The sequence below is a fragment of the Pygocentrus nattereri genome, chromosome 20, assembly GCF_015220715.1.
Source record: "Pygocentrus nattereri isolate fPygNat1 chromosome 20, fPygNat1.pri, whole genome shotgun sequence".
NCBI classification, from domain to species: domain Eukaryota; kingdom Metazoa; phylum Chordata; class Actinopteri; order Characiformes; family Serrasalmidae; genus Pygocentrus; species Pygocentrus nattereri.
The window spans coordinates 11,342,821-11,356,000 of NC_051230.1; the positions used below are offsets into that span (position 1 = coordinate 11,342,821).

General features: G+C 37.5%; 1 protein-coding gene across 1 annotated transcript in view; it reads left to right on the plus strand.

Moving 5' to 3' along the window:
- The first annotated feature begins 645 nt into the window (after nucleotides 1–645).
- The window catches only part of ddx31 (DEAD (Asp-Glu-Ala-Asp) box polypeptide 31), a 39,660-nt gene continuing 27,125 nt past the window's right edge, over nucleotides 646–13,180 (plus strand). Inside the window, exons 1-14 of the mRNA XM_017691198.2 lie at nucleotides 646–732; nucleotides 1,140–1,261; nucleotides 1,747–2,018; nucleotides 2,143–2,218; nucleotides 2,509–2,552; nucleotides 2,644–2,714; nucleotides 3,102–3,166; nucleotides 6,080–6,124; nucleotides 6,260–6,301; nucleotides 8,137–8,201; nucleotides 8,367–8,486; nucleotides 8,591–8,697; nucleotides 11,139–11,362; nucleotides 11,704–11,865. Of these exons, the coding sequence (XP_017546687.1) occupies nucleotides 1,160–1,261; nucleotides 1,747–2,018; nucleotides 2,143–2,218; nucleotides 2,509–2,552; nucleotides 2,644–2,714; nucleotides 3,102–3,166; nucleotides 6,080–6,124; nucleotides 6,260–6,301; nucleotides 8,137–8,201; nucleotides 8,367–8,486; nucleotides 8,591–8,697; nucleotides 11,139–11,362; nucleotides 11,704–11,865 (1,395 nt within the window). The 5' untranslated portion in view covers nucleotides 646–732; nucleotides 1,140–1,159. The remainder of the gene's footprint in view (nucleotides 733–1,139; nucleotides 1,262–1,746; nucleotides 2,019–2,142; nucleotides 2,219–2,508; nucleotides 2,553–2,643; nucleotides 2,715–3,101; nucleotides 3,167–6,079; nucleotides 6,125–6,259; nucleotides 6,302–8,136; nucleotides 8,202–8,366; nucleotides 8,487–8,590; nucleotides 8,698–11,138; nucleotides 11,363–11,703; nucleotides 11,866–13,180) is intronic.

Sequence of the window (13,180 nt, forward strand, 5' to 3'; positions counted from 1 at the left end):
CATTGTTTGATTTATGAAGTTAAACAACTTTTTTGTTACATTTAATTGGTCTGTTATGATGGATAATTGAGGATGTTTTGCCTGTAATTTCATATTTATACATCAGTGAAACAGATTCATTCAGATGTGCTTCTGAAAGGTAAAATAGGAAAGAATATCTGCCAGTTATGTTTTATTCCTAAAACATGTTAATAATTGTGTTGCGTCTTTGTAATTATAATTGTACTACATGTTTTTTTGTGATTTTTTAAATATATATATATATATATATATATATATATATATATATATATATAGGTAGTTTTTGAGAGGTTAACACTCAGATTTTCAGTGCAAACATTTTTTCATAGCTTTTGCCCATATTTACCAAAGCTGTCAGTATTTCTAGATATTGCTAAATATCCGGATCACCAATGAAGCTGAGTAAAAGGCCATTCAGACATTAAAATTGTTTTCTACGCAGGCATTTTATATGAATTTACAGTTGATTTCATATAATGTGCAATTTACAAAGGGCAGTTAATTGAACATAAGGTCACAAATAATAATAAATATAACACAAATGATAATATTATAATAAATCAAAGTTTTCAAAATGCTATTGAGAGCTTTTACTTTGTGGACTTTTATTTTGACATGCATACAACCCGGAAAAGCTCGTGTGCTGTTTGCAGAAGGAGAAAAACACGTGGGGCTGTTAGGACTGATGTGGTGAATTTCTCTGTGGATGCGGTAATCAAACAGCTTAATAACGTTCTCCCAATTACGGTTTTATGTGCGCTGCTCTTCCACTCTAGCAGTTCAAGTGCACCGTAGTGTGCGAGGCTGAAGTCGGCATCCTGTTCGCCTGCTGCTTGTTCGAAATTCCCCGTTCCACCTTAAATGTTGCAGCAGTCGCATTCAGTCGCCTCACACACCAGAATGTAACTGCTGCACCATTTAAGGTGGAACGAGAAAGTTCGAACAAGAAGCTGACTTTAACTTCTTCAGTTGCGTTTTTGCGTTGTGACATGTCAGTTTAAATACACTGCTGCTTAACAGTTTATAATCTGTTCGCTTTTTAATGTCGTTTAATCCAGAGTTCACTCAGTCAAGGTAGTTTGTCAGAGTTTAATCTAAAAGTTGTTGTTTCACTGTAGTTGGTGTCTCGTTCATTACCATGGCTGAGGGTGTGTTGATGCTCAATGTCTCAGATCCTCCACCATCCATTCATCACACCTCCTCTCAGGAACGACACAGCTCACAGCGCAAATGGACAGAGGTGAGTTCATTTTGTAACCAAACTGTCAAAGTGTCCTGCAGAAAAACATTATTCCACCAGGTGAGGGGGGCGGGTGTAGTTAAACATATATGCATCACAACACTTGAAGACACATTCACTGTACACAATTTGTATGATGCTATTTAGTTTTTTTCGGGAGTTTGTGAACAGACAAAATGCACCAGTGAAACTGTCACATTTAACAAAAGCAAGTAAGTACTACAATGATTTAAAGCTGTAAAACAAAAAAAGGAACCAGAGAACAAACAGTGAAACAATTGATAAGATAATGATGTAATGTGATGACTTCCAGTCAGCAGGTAATCACCTGGTTTAATAGGTTTGTGGGACAGGAGAATCAAAGTTTTTCACCCCTGCTCTAAAGACACTGATCCATGATATACATATTGCCCACCTGTAGTTAGTTTCTGATTATCAGTGCAGCTCATAAGGCTTGCTATCTGTTCTTATGATAATATTTGCAGAAAAAGCCTGGGACTGGGAAAAGGAAGGCTTCATTTGGAAATCCAGAGAACAACTCTGCTAAACAAAGGAAGACAAATACCAGTGATCAAGACCTGAACCTTAAGAATGAAACAGAAAGTAGGCACAAGCCAGTAATCCTTGCATCTAAATCAGCATCAAAACCAAAAGCATCTCCAAAGAAAGGACATGGAGAAGACAAGGGGCATGACAGACCTTTTATCAAGACGTCATCTCTCTTCCGAAACAACCCTGAGATCCCTGAGGTGGTCAGGTTGGTAAATAACCTTCTTAACTGTGTGTTATGTTGAAATATGTCACTGCCTTTCAGTCAGTTTTTGAATTGTTTCTTAGGGGTTAATGTTACATGAACACTTTTGTCTTGGTTCTTCTTTTAGCCCTGCTGTAACCCAGTTGAAGGAGAAGGTCTTCACTAGTAACTCATTTGAAGAGCTGGACCTGCACCCTCATTTGGTAAGATGCCTACAGTGCAAGCTTTGTTTTCCTCTTGACCTTTTACAAGTCTATTTTTGAATTAAAGTGCAGTTGACTAGAGCAAGGGAGCACAAGTTTGGTCCTGAAGAGCCACTGTCCAGCATAGTCTTGTAGACCCTCTACTCAAACCCATCCACTAAATATGGCACTGAACAGATGAGTTGAATCAGGGAAGTCATTAAACTGTGCTAGACATCTGCCCTCCTTTGCATCCCTGGACTAGACTGATATTATCTTGTGTACTTCCATGTATCTGGCTTACTCCACAGGTGGCGACACTCAATAAGTTGTTCCTAGTGACCAGTATGACCAGGTACAGACATAATGTCTACTCCATTTAATCATTGTATTAGCATCTTGCCAGTTGTGTTCTTGCATTCTTACATTTTGCTGCATATTTACAGTGTGCAGAAGGAGACCATCCCAGTTCTTATGTCAGGGAAAGATGCTGTTGTTAGATCCCAAACAGGATCAGGTAATAATCAGATGTTACAATTCGCAGAAATACTTTATGTCGATGCTTTAACCCACAGAAGTGGAGAATTGTTATTTCTGTTGTGCCTTTCCCTTGTAATTACATAATTACATGTTTAATGGGCTACACTGTAAATTATTCCTCTCCTACTTATAAACACAAATGTGAATTTGATTAAACTTTAGAATTTGCACTTTCAGATTTATTTCAATGAGCATAATGTGATATAATCAATTTTTAATTACAACCTGCGTTGGTTATTGTTGATGATAGCTGTAACTTCTAAGGGTTAAGTACTCATAATTGATTTTTGTCCTTTTAAGTCTTACAGCAGTGTTCTCAGAAATCCATCTTGTGGTAGCTAATGTGTCCTTATTGGTTGTTTAGGTAAAACACTGGCTTACGGAATTCCTCTGGTCCAGTCCTTACAAGCTGTACGACCCAAAGTAAAGGCAAGTGAGACCTGAATTCTAAGAATGAGCAATTTTTCTTAAAGTACAATACTTTGGTGTTGTTTTTGGGTTTCATTTTCATTTTCATTGTATATATTATATATATATATATATATGTGCGTGTATATGTATGTGAGTATATGTATATATACACACACATATATATTATATATACACACACACTTACACATTTTCACATTATGCCAAAAACCTAAAAATGGACATACAAGGTTTTCTTCCGACAACAGTGATATATATTATATATACACACACACACATATATATGTATGTATGTATGTGTGTGTGTGTGTGTGTGTGTGTGTGTGTGTGTGTGTGCGCGCATATATGTGTATGTTATAATGCAGAGACTACCCTTTTGTTTATTTAATTTCCAGTCAAAATGGCCATTCTGAGCAAGTAGTGTCAGATAAAAACAAAGCATGTATTGACCAGGAAATCCATTAATATTTATTTGTCGACTCTTTACTTTTATTAGTTACAGTCGTGTCCTCCCAAACCCTTCCTAAAGGAGTTAATGACATTATGTTCCCCTTCAAAGAAGCACTAACATTCACACAAACAGCTACCCAAACTCACCTTAGCTGCCTTTCAGATTTCTCTCTCACGTGCATCTGTAGTGTGCTATAGAAGATAAGGTGCTGTGAAAAAGTATTTGCCCCTTACCCAATTTTTTATTTATTTTTTTGCTAATACTTCATGTTTCAGATCATCCAGCCAATTTTAGTATAAGCTAAAGACAACAAACAAAAAGTGCAGCTTTTAAATAATCATTCTGTTTATTGAAAATAAAGATTTATTTAAAGCCTGTGTCACCCCTGTGAAAAAGTAAGCCATCTAACCTATTCATTTATTATGCCACCCTTGGCAGTAACAATTGCAATCAAGCGGTTGCGATACCTTGCGATGATTTACATTGCTGTGGAGGAACTGTGGTCCACTCTTATTTGCCGAATTGGTTTAATTTGGTTACATTTTAAGGTTTTCATGTATGAACTGCCATTCAGAGGTGGACTTGTTAGTGTGCTTCGGATCATTGTCCTGCTGCATAACTCAGCTGCGCTTGAGCTTTAGATCACAAACTGATTGACGGACAGTCTTCTTCAGGATTTTCCAATAGAGAGAAGAGATTATGGTTCTATTAGTTATGACAAGTTGTCCAGGTCCTACAGAAGCAAAGCAGCTCCAGACCATCACACTAACACCACTGTGTTTGTTGGTATAATATTCTTATGGTGAAATGCAGTGTTAGCTTTATGCCAGATGTAACGGGACCCATGTCTTCCAGATAGTTCCACCTTTGACTCCACAGTCTACAGAATATTATTTTAAAACTCTTGAGGGTCATCCAGATGTTTTTTGTCAGACAAGCCTTTGTGTTCTGTTTGGTCAACAGGGATTTGCTCCTTGCAACTCTCCCATGAATGCCATTTTTTCCCAGTGTCTTTCTTATTGTGGAATTGTGTACATTAACCTTAACTGAGGCAAGTGGTTTCTTTTGTGTCCTCCTGAATGAGTCATCAGTGTGCCCTTGCTGCAGTTTTGGTAGGCTGTTCACTCCTGGGAAGGTTCATGACAGTTCCAAGTTTTCTCCACTTGTGGATAATGGCTCTGACTTTGGTTTGATGGAGTCTCCTAGCCTTAGCAATGGCTTTGTAACCCTTTCTAAACTGATAGATTTTAGTGACTTTGTTTCACCTCTGTATTTGAATCTGTTTAGAAAGTGGCACCCTGTGCTGCTTTTTGAGACCTTCTACTTGCTTAACATTGCCAGACAGGTTCTGTTTGAGTGGTGTTTAGATTCAACAGGTCTGGCAGTAATCATGCCTAGGTGTGGCTAGTGAAGTCCAATAGTCAGTTGAATTTGGTTAACTGATTTAGTAGAGTCTAGTAAAACAGTGATTTTGATATAGTATAAACATCTGGATTTTGGCATTGGTTTTTGATTTAAGACATTGTTATACTAATAAGTACAAATTGACTTTAATATGTGCAATACCATCTGGAAAAATTATGATTGGTAAGATTTTTTTTGTACAGCGAGGCAGTGGCACCAAGTTCACTGCTAAGATCAGGATATATTTATCAAACAGAAGAGCTGCTGGTGTTCTCAAAACAAAGGATTAACTATGCCTGTTTGGGATTAGCTGGATCAAAGCAGAAAATGCACCCAACTTCTAAAACTGAACTTGAGTTGTGGAAAAATATCCCTTCAGATTTCTTTGAAAAACTGAAAGCAAGTCTCCTGAAAAGAATGGAAGCAGTAATAAAGGCAACAAGTGGACCCACTAAATATGGAACAGGCTTATATTATATTGTGCAGGCCTCTGTGTAATCTTTTGTTCAATATGATTTCTGCTTTTTTTCTGGCACTAAAAGTGAATAACTGGTACTTATTTTGACTGGGAAAAAAAAATGGAAGACTGGTCTCTCACTTTTGCACAGTACTGTAATCACACAGTAGTTTTGTGCCAGTTGTGAGTAGTTTGAATGTTGGATCTCAGTGAGGTGCAGAAAGCTTTGCTTTACTCTTCCTGCCCTACTCTGTCTGATCATTTCCTCCTACATTTTAGTACAGTCTTAAATTAAAACTGAAAACCTGCTGTTATTCCTCAGTACAGAATAGCATCTGTTTGAGATTCAGATAGATGTTCAGCAGGGATTAGATAGAGACGATGTTGTCACATCAGATGTGTTCTTAAGAAACGTTTTCATAGAAATCTACCGAGTGAATTAAGAGATCTGTTAGCTAGGGGATGTGTGCTGTCATACTGTCATGCTGCTATACTGATGGGTCCAGTGGGTGTTCTAGTGTTTTGTTGCTCCTGCTTGATTTAGTGCTCGTTAGATTTTATTTAACACAATCTTTTTTATTATTTTATTATGCTGTTTCAGAGATCAGATGGGCCGCTGGCTATAGTGATTGTACCTACGAGAGAGGTATGCAGTGAAAAAATTATTTTACATTTTTTTCCTGCTATATTAGGAAGCTTTTGTATTCATTGTGTGATGCCTGATTACTTCTTTGAGCCGTCTGCTTTAACTTCTCATTAAACTTCTCTTGTTCTTCCTCAGCTGGCCCAGCAGAGCTTTCAAATCTTCCAGAAGCTTTTAAAGGTAAAATTATATCTGATCCCCTTACTCATTGAAGAGATTAGCTGTCTTGCTTCTTTTGCATACCATTTCAGGGACTCACTGTTGCCCTTGAGTTGCTCAGTCGTATGCAAAGGTTTGATCACCTGTGCTTAAATGATGTTTTGTTGTTTTTTTTATGTAAAAATTGCACTTCTTCCATTTTAATGTAGAATTAGTTTATTTGCTAAAATGAGGAGAAAAAAATAAAACATAGAAATGGCCTATGCAAAAGTTGTATTTTAGATTGTTTTTCCAATATTTCAAATTCACAAAAAAACAATTTTTGCACATTTTTGCAACATTTGTAGAAAAGTGTTTGTCGCTGTAGAGAGGATATGTTAGCTTATTTTTAAATGTAAAAATAAGTTAACACATTCTTTACAGAGAGCACACTTAAGTATGGCATTTTTCTGCAAATTATAGTGCACAGTTTAACATAGTAAAAATGTACTGTAACTTTTGCGCACATTTTATGTTATAGATTTTTCCTAATTGATAGTATTCAGATGACATAAATCACCCTGCCACCATTTTTGACAACTGGCAACTTTAAGTTCATTCAGCAGTGCTGTAGCACTGTAGCTGTTTAATAAGATGATAAAGCCATAACCGAACCAGCAAAGGCAGTAAAACATGTTTTTAAACCTTTTTCAATTTTTAAAGCACATAAACCAGTGTATTTGAGTGTACCGGCTTGATCTCATTTGATTCGTGGTGGTAGTGATGTCATACTAAAGCTATAATCTAAACAGCTACATTATTTTCCTGTTCCAATCTCTGTGCTAGCACAATAAATAGTATACATAAATAGTACATATACCAATAGAGGTGCACTCATTACTGTAGTAGGTGAAGTACAGAATTGTGTGGTTTGAAACGTGGCGTTAGATCATCCAGTGAGACAAGTTCAACAGCTCCAGCAGCTGATTTATAGCTTTGCTGTGCTGAACGTTAACTTCTCAGTAACAGTTAAATCTCCAAGCAAAGGTTTGAGGTACTTGTTGATTAAGGATCAATTATAAAGTTAAATTAATGCATTTATCAAGGTAAACTGATGTTGGCTTCATATTCGCCAACTTTTGAAATTTGTTCTATGTTCAAAGCACCTCGGTGTAGTTGCAGCACCATTTAAAGTGGAACAGAAAATTTAAATGAGAAACTGGCGAATAAGAAGTTGACTTTATATTAATATGTATATATGAGTTTATTATTTAAGAGCTTTGACAGCTTTGGTAGCCACTTTTATGAGTTTTTATTAAATGTAATGCAATGGAATGTTCTGAATTGTGCAGGCTATACGGATCCAGTCCACCAATCTAGCAAATCTTCTTCTCTTAGCGTTTTCCAGGGATGCATCTAATGTCTTTAAATCTTTTTGAGTGCTGATTCTGGCCTATTTCGCTTGGTTTTTATCCATTTGCAGGGCTGTAGCAACAGTAACAGTGATGAGACGAGCTCTATCAGAGTTAGAGTCACAGCTTGCCTTCCAAAATAGCGACATGGTCTTCTGAATGACTTAAATCAATGCTATGACTATTTTAAGTTCAGAAAATATGCAGTAATTGTACATTAAAATGTGCATAAATATGATCTTTTTAGATGTATTTTAGAAAATCGACTGAACTTTTGCATACCGAGGAAACCCTTTCACATTCTATTTGGTGTAATGTGAACATGATTGTGAAGGCTAACATCTATACCAGCCCAACACCAATACCCTGTGTTGGATTTGTGCCATTTCTAGTATTGCCAGTTGGTTTGATGTCCAGAACCAGTTTGCCCGTTTTTATTTGTCTCTGGTTCTCCTCAATTTGCAGCCCTTCACTTGGATTGTACCTGGAGTTCTGATGGGAGGAGAAAAGAAAAAATCTGAGAAAGCCAGGCAAGAGCAACATATTGAGCCTCTTTTTCCGAAAGAATTCAGCTCTGTAGTATAAGACTGATCAAAATAACCGAATATCCATTTATCCAGTTGAAGAGTGGTGTTTTAGTGATCTGAACATTAACATGTTAAAGCTTACTGTATTATTCTGTGATTGCGTTTCAGACTGCGGAAGGGTATAAACATTCTGATATCCACCCCAGGCAGGCTGGTGGACCACATCAAGAACACTCTCAGTATTGCGTTCAGTGCTGTACGCTGGCTCGTTCTGGATGAGGCAGACAGGTCTGTGTGTGATAGAGCGACAGTATCTCATTTATTATTTATGTATGTATGTTTTATTTGAGATGTAACAGTTCCTAGAAGCATCCGTTCTTTGCTTTTGATAGGACTCTGGACCTGGGCTTTGAGAAAGATCTGACTGTAATACTGAATGCACTGAATGCTGCTGGACCTGCTAGGCAGAATGTGCTGCTGTCTGCCACTCTCACTGAGGGTAAGCCTGGCCTTTAGAAGCAGAAGCTGAGGATCAGAGTTCACTCTATCAAACTGCCTCACCGTCAGGCACCTTTAAACTTTTCCTTCCCCTGTTGTTGTAGTAGAATGGACATCTGCCTTTAGCTTCTTAGCTAATAATACAGCTAACCTTTGAGGAAAAAGATCATTTGAACCAAAATGTTTGATTTTTAGAGTAAAAATCAACTAATCTTAAAATTTGCTTGCACTAGAGATTTCACAGTCCAGTTTTTGGACCCCAAAAGTTGTACTTTCATGATGAGTATTGGCCGATCTCGATTCGTTATTTGTGTTTTTAAAACCTGTGGGTCATGCACCCCAAGTGGGCTGCAGTGGTAGTACTTTTTATTTATTGAATTTTTTTTTAATTGCTTTTTTCTTATTTTTTATTATTAATATATTTTTACAATACACAAACATTTATTCAAAATGTATTTTAAATATGACATTTTTATTTGCAAAAAATAGAACATCTTATTTAGGTCAACCTCATTTATTAGTCTGGCAAAATGGTTAGAGTGCAAAATCAAAGCCAAACATGTCTCTTTTCATTTGTATCAAATTCACCTAGTATGGATAAAAAGTTACAGACAGAGTCTTTATAAAAGAAAGATCTCGAGTCTGGACCACCTACAAATTAATCATCCACCAAACAAACAAACATATAGGCAGAATGTTTTCAGGTGACAAAGATCTCCAGTGGTCTTCACAAAACAAGCAGATGATGACACTGAGTAGGCTTCTTTTGAATTAGGAAAAGTAAAAAGAGCACATAGAGTTTCACCACCTCATTCAGGAGTGAGAACTTTATGAGAGCTTTCAAATACAGCTCTATAACTCCATTTGAGCTCAGTTTATCTGTGTTTGGAGATGCTAACAGCATACGTGAAGAAGTAGAAGGCAAATGAATCCATCTGATGTTTGTCAAAAAGATGCTGGGATACATCTCTATCATCTTGGATGTTGTCTTGTCAACAGCAGAGATGACTGATTGGTCAGTAAGTTTAGATTGCTTTCAAAAAGTTTGCAAAAATCTAACAGAGCATTATGTTGTTTGTGTGTTGTGTGTTTGGTTTGCAAAATATTATCAGTTACACACACGCTCATGTTAATTTACTGTTGTTCAAAAATAAACTGCATAAAGGCTTTAGGCAACTTCAGTTTTGTGCTGTAGCTCAGACATCTTTTCAAATGAAGCTTTGAAGCTAAACAAATGAAGCTGTCAATTGGAAGCTAAACAGAAAGAGATGTGCTTTGCAACTTTCATTTCTGTCATCCAGCGCTTTGTGTCTTGGTGGCTGTCAAACATACATGCATACATATCTGATTCCTGGCCACATGACCCATGTGAATAATCAGATCCCTGGCTTTTTTTTTTTTTTTTTTTTATAACCACTGCGCAGGTGCCATTGTTCAGCATTAACCTGACAGGAGTGCCTAACTTGAAGTTAGAGCCAGTAAATGTTACAAAAGCAATGCATCTGACCCTTTTTCGCTTTCGCTTCATCTTGCTCTAATAATGAACAGCTAAGAGCTGCTTGGATTAATTATCTTCAATAAAAGGGCTTGTTCTGCTGCTTGGTTTGTTGTTCATGATGCATTAAATTCATTCAGATGATGTTATTTACTAGGATGTATACATGTGGGTCATTTCAGGACACAAGTTCATTCACATTAATGATGGATTTGAGTCATCTACATGAGCATGAAGGATGAAGAAATTTGAGGTCTTGTAATGTCAATGTAGCCATTGGTATTTTCTGACAACATATATCACTCCTGCAGGTTGTGGAAAATGTTGATTTACATTAGCTTTATGTCAGTGGTGTAAGTAGAATACAAAACAACAATAAACTGTAGTTCAGAACTGGGCTGATGTTTAATAAAACTGGTATGCAATCCGTTATGCCTAGATTGACTCCTGATCCTTTGAATTGAGTTAAGCCATCCCTTGTTTGCATTTTAATTGGAGGCTTTCATTCTGCTATGCAGTATATTTTGATAACACATTTAAGTATGGCCAACTACAATTAAAGTGATGCATTCAATTTGAAATTTAAAGTTTGTTTTACTTTGTTTTAAGTTTTGTATGATGAACACCACTTTCATCTTCAGTACTCCATATTGAAACTTTATCAGAAACACTGATGTGTGTGAACAGTTTGCTACATTAAGTAGGGCTGTATTATACTCACTAGCAGTGGTCTGAATATAATTTTCAGAAAATGTGCAGTTTTAGTTTTAATTCTTTTGGAAAATTGAAGAAAAAAGTAATTGTAGAAGTTAAGAAATAAATTACTTCCTTTAGTCAATTGACAATCTTCAGTCAGTCAAGAACGCTTATTGACTTGAAAGGTACATCCCAGATCTTCAGACTGTTGAAACCTTATCTCACTGATCCTTTTTTTTTTCTTTCTCCAGGACTGTCGCGGTTAGCCAGCATTAGTATGACTGACCCAGTGTACATCCAGGTCTCAGATGTGGATGGCAGTTTGAAGGCAGCAGAGCCCACTCCCCAAACTGCCCTACAGCCTGACTTGACTGACAGCTACGCTATTCCTGACAAATTACAGCAGCATATGGTGGTGGTGCCCAGTAAACTGCGCCTAGTCTGCCTCGCAGCATTTATACTGGCCAAGTGTAAGGTAATTAACAAAATGTCCCCTCAGGAATTTTAATGGTAATCAGTATTGATCGTGCTGATTTCCAGATGTCATGTAGATTTGCTGTGGGGTTCAATGTTTTTATATTGTGTAGTCTACCTAAAAATATAGGTGAGACATGAACAGCAGGTGTGACCTCAAATAGTCTGTGGAATGATGCAAGTGGGAGCCTTTTTTGGAAGCAAGTTAACAGGTCCAAGTATGCGAGAGATGAATGTGTCCATTGCTTATAATGTAGACCATGGAAAATTCAGTTCTTTAATGGACACTGGAGGTGAAAGTTTGGAGGCAAGGTTTTTAACTTCTCTGATGGTTCTTGTCAGTTTGAGAAAAGTCAGAAGCTCATCATCTTCGTGTCCAGCTGTGAAGCAGTGGAGTTCCTGGTCACGCTCCTTTCTACTGTTTTGTGTGGCAAACCCAGCACCACATCCAAACACCAGCCACCAATCAGCTTCCTCCGGCTCCATGGCAACATGCAACAAGAGGTGAGATGTCTTATGTCTAGAAATGTGCAGCACACGAGCTGTCTTACTAGAGCAGATCAGTGCTGTACAGTTAAAATCTCTTTCACGTTAAAACTAAGGATAGATGGATTGTTTGCTGGCCAGAACAGGTGCTTTTACACCTACCTTGTTTGGTCTGAACCGAAAAAGGAGGAGTGAAAGCTCTCTCAGGCCACACTCTGTAGCAAAGGACCAAAGGCCCGACCAAAAGATTACAGGAAGTTAAGGCAGGCTATTGGCACTCATAAACAATAGAGAAAGCACACAATAGAGAAAGCACAGTAGCACACGGAGAGAGCAGATGAAATATTTAACTGTAATTTGGTATGACGAGAAAGTCAAATCTACTCCAAAAATCACATGAAAAAGGGGAAGCTTATACTTTATTTTGTAAAAAGATGAGAGGGAGAGAGGCTGTGCGAGGATGGGAGAGCAGTGCCCTCTGAAAATAAAGAAACTGCAGCAGCAGTATGTGGAGATTTTATAGTGGCAATAAAAATTAATCTGTTCATTAATTTTTCTCCATTCAAACAGAAAAGGCTACTCATCAAACTGTCAACACGCCCATGTCATACATGTGCTCTTCCATGCACCAGTCAGTGACAAGTTTAGGAAGACATATCCCACGTAGGTGATGACAGGACGTAGGTTTGTCTTGCACAGCTCTTTAGTGTGCTCGCAAAATTGATGTGAAACCAAAATTTACTGGATCAAATATATCCAGTGTAATAAAAGCATGAGCCTTGGTTTGGTCCTTGGTCTGGACCTTCAGGTGTGAAAACACCTTATTTATTCTCACAAGTGAATGCAGTGGAGAGCATAACAACCAGCAATCTTTAGCAGCAGGAAAACCACTTGAACCGCACAATGTGATTTAAAACTGACATTAGCACACAAAGCTGGAGACTTTAGCATTGATAGTTTGTTATTTAAATGTTTTTTTTTTTTTCTCTCACCTTAAATGGTGCAGGTGTGCGAGTATAATTGCTGCACCATTTAAGGTGGAATGAAAAGCTGTCAAATAGATAAACCAACTACAGCCTAGTTATTGCCTCAAATTAGAGCTCTAGAACCAGCCAGTAGGAATGGAGTCTTCACAGCCCACCTCTTCATCATCATGGCGGTTGATATCTTTGCAGTATGGCCATGACAGGAAAGGACTATTTGATCAACACTGAAAAAGTCTAACCATAAAGCTCCTTTTTTATGTGATGTGCAGGAAATTTATCTTGCCGTTTTCAAATGCGCTGCTACTGCATGCTACTGATGACTCACTGTTTCTTATCAGACTGCTGAA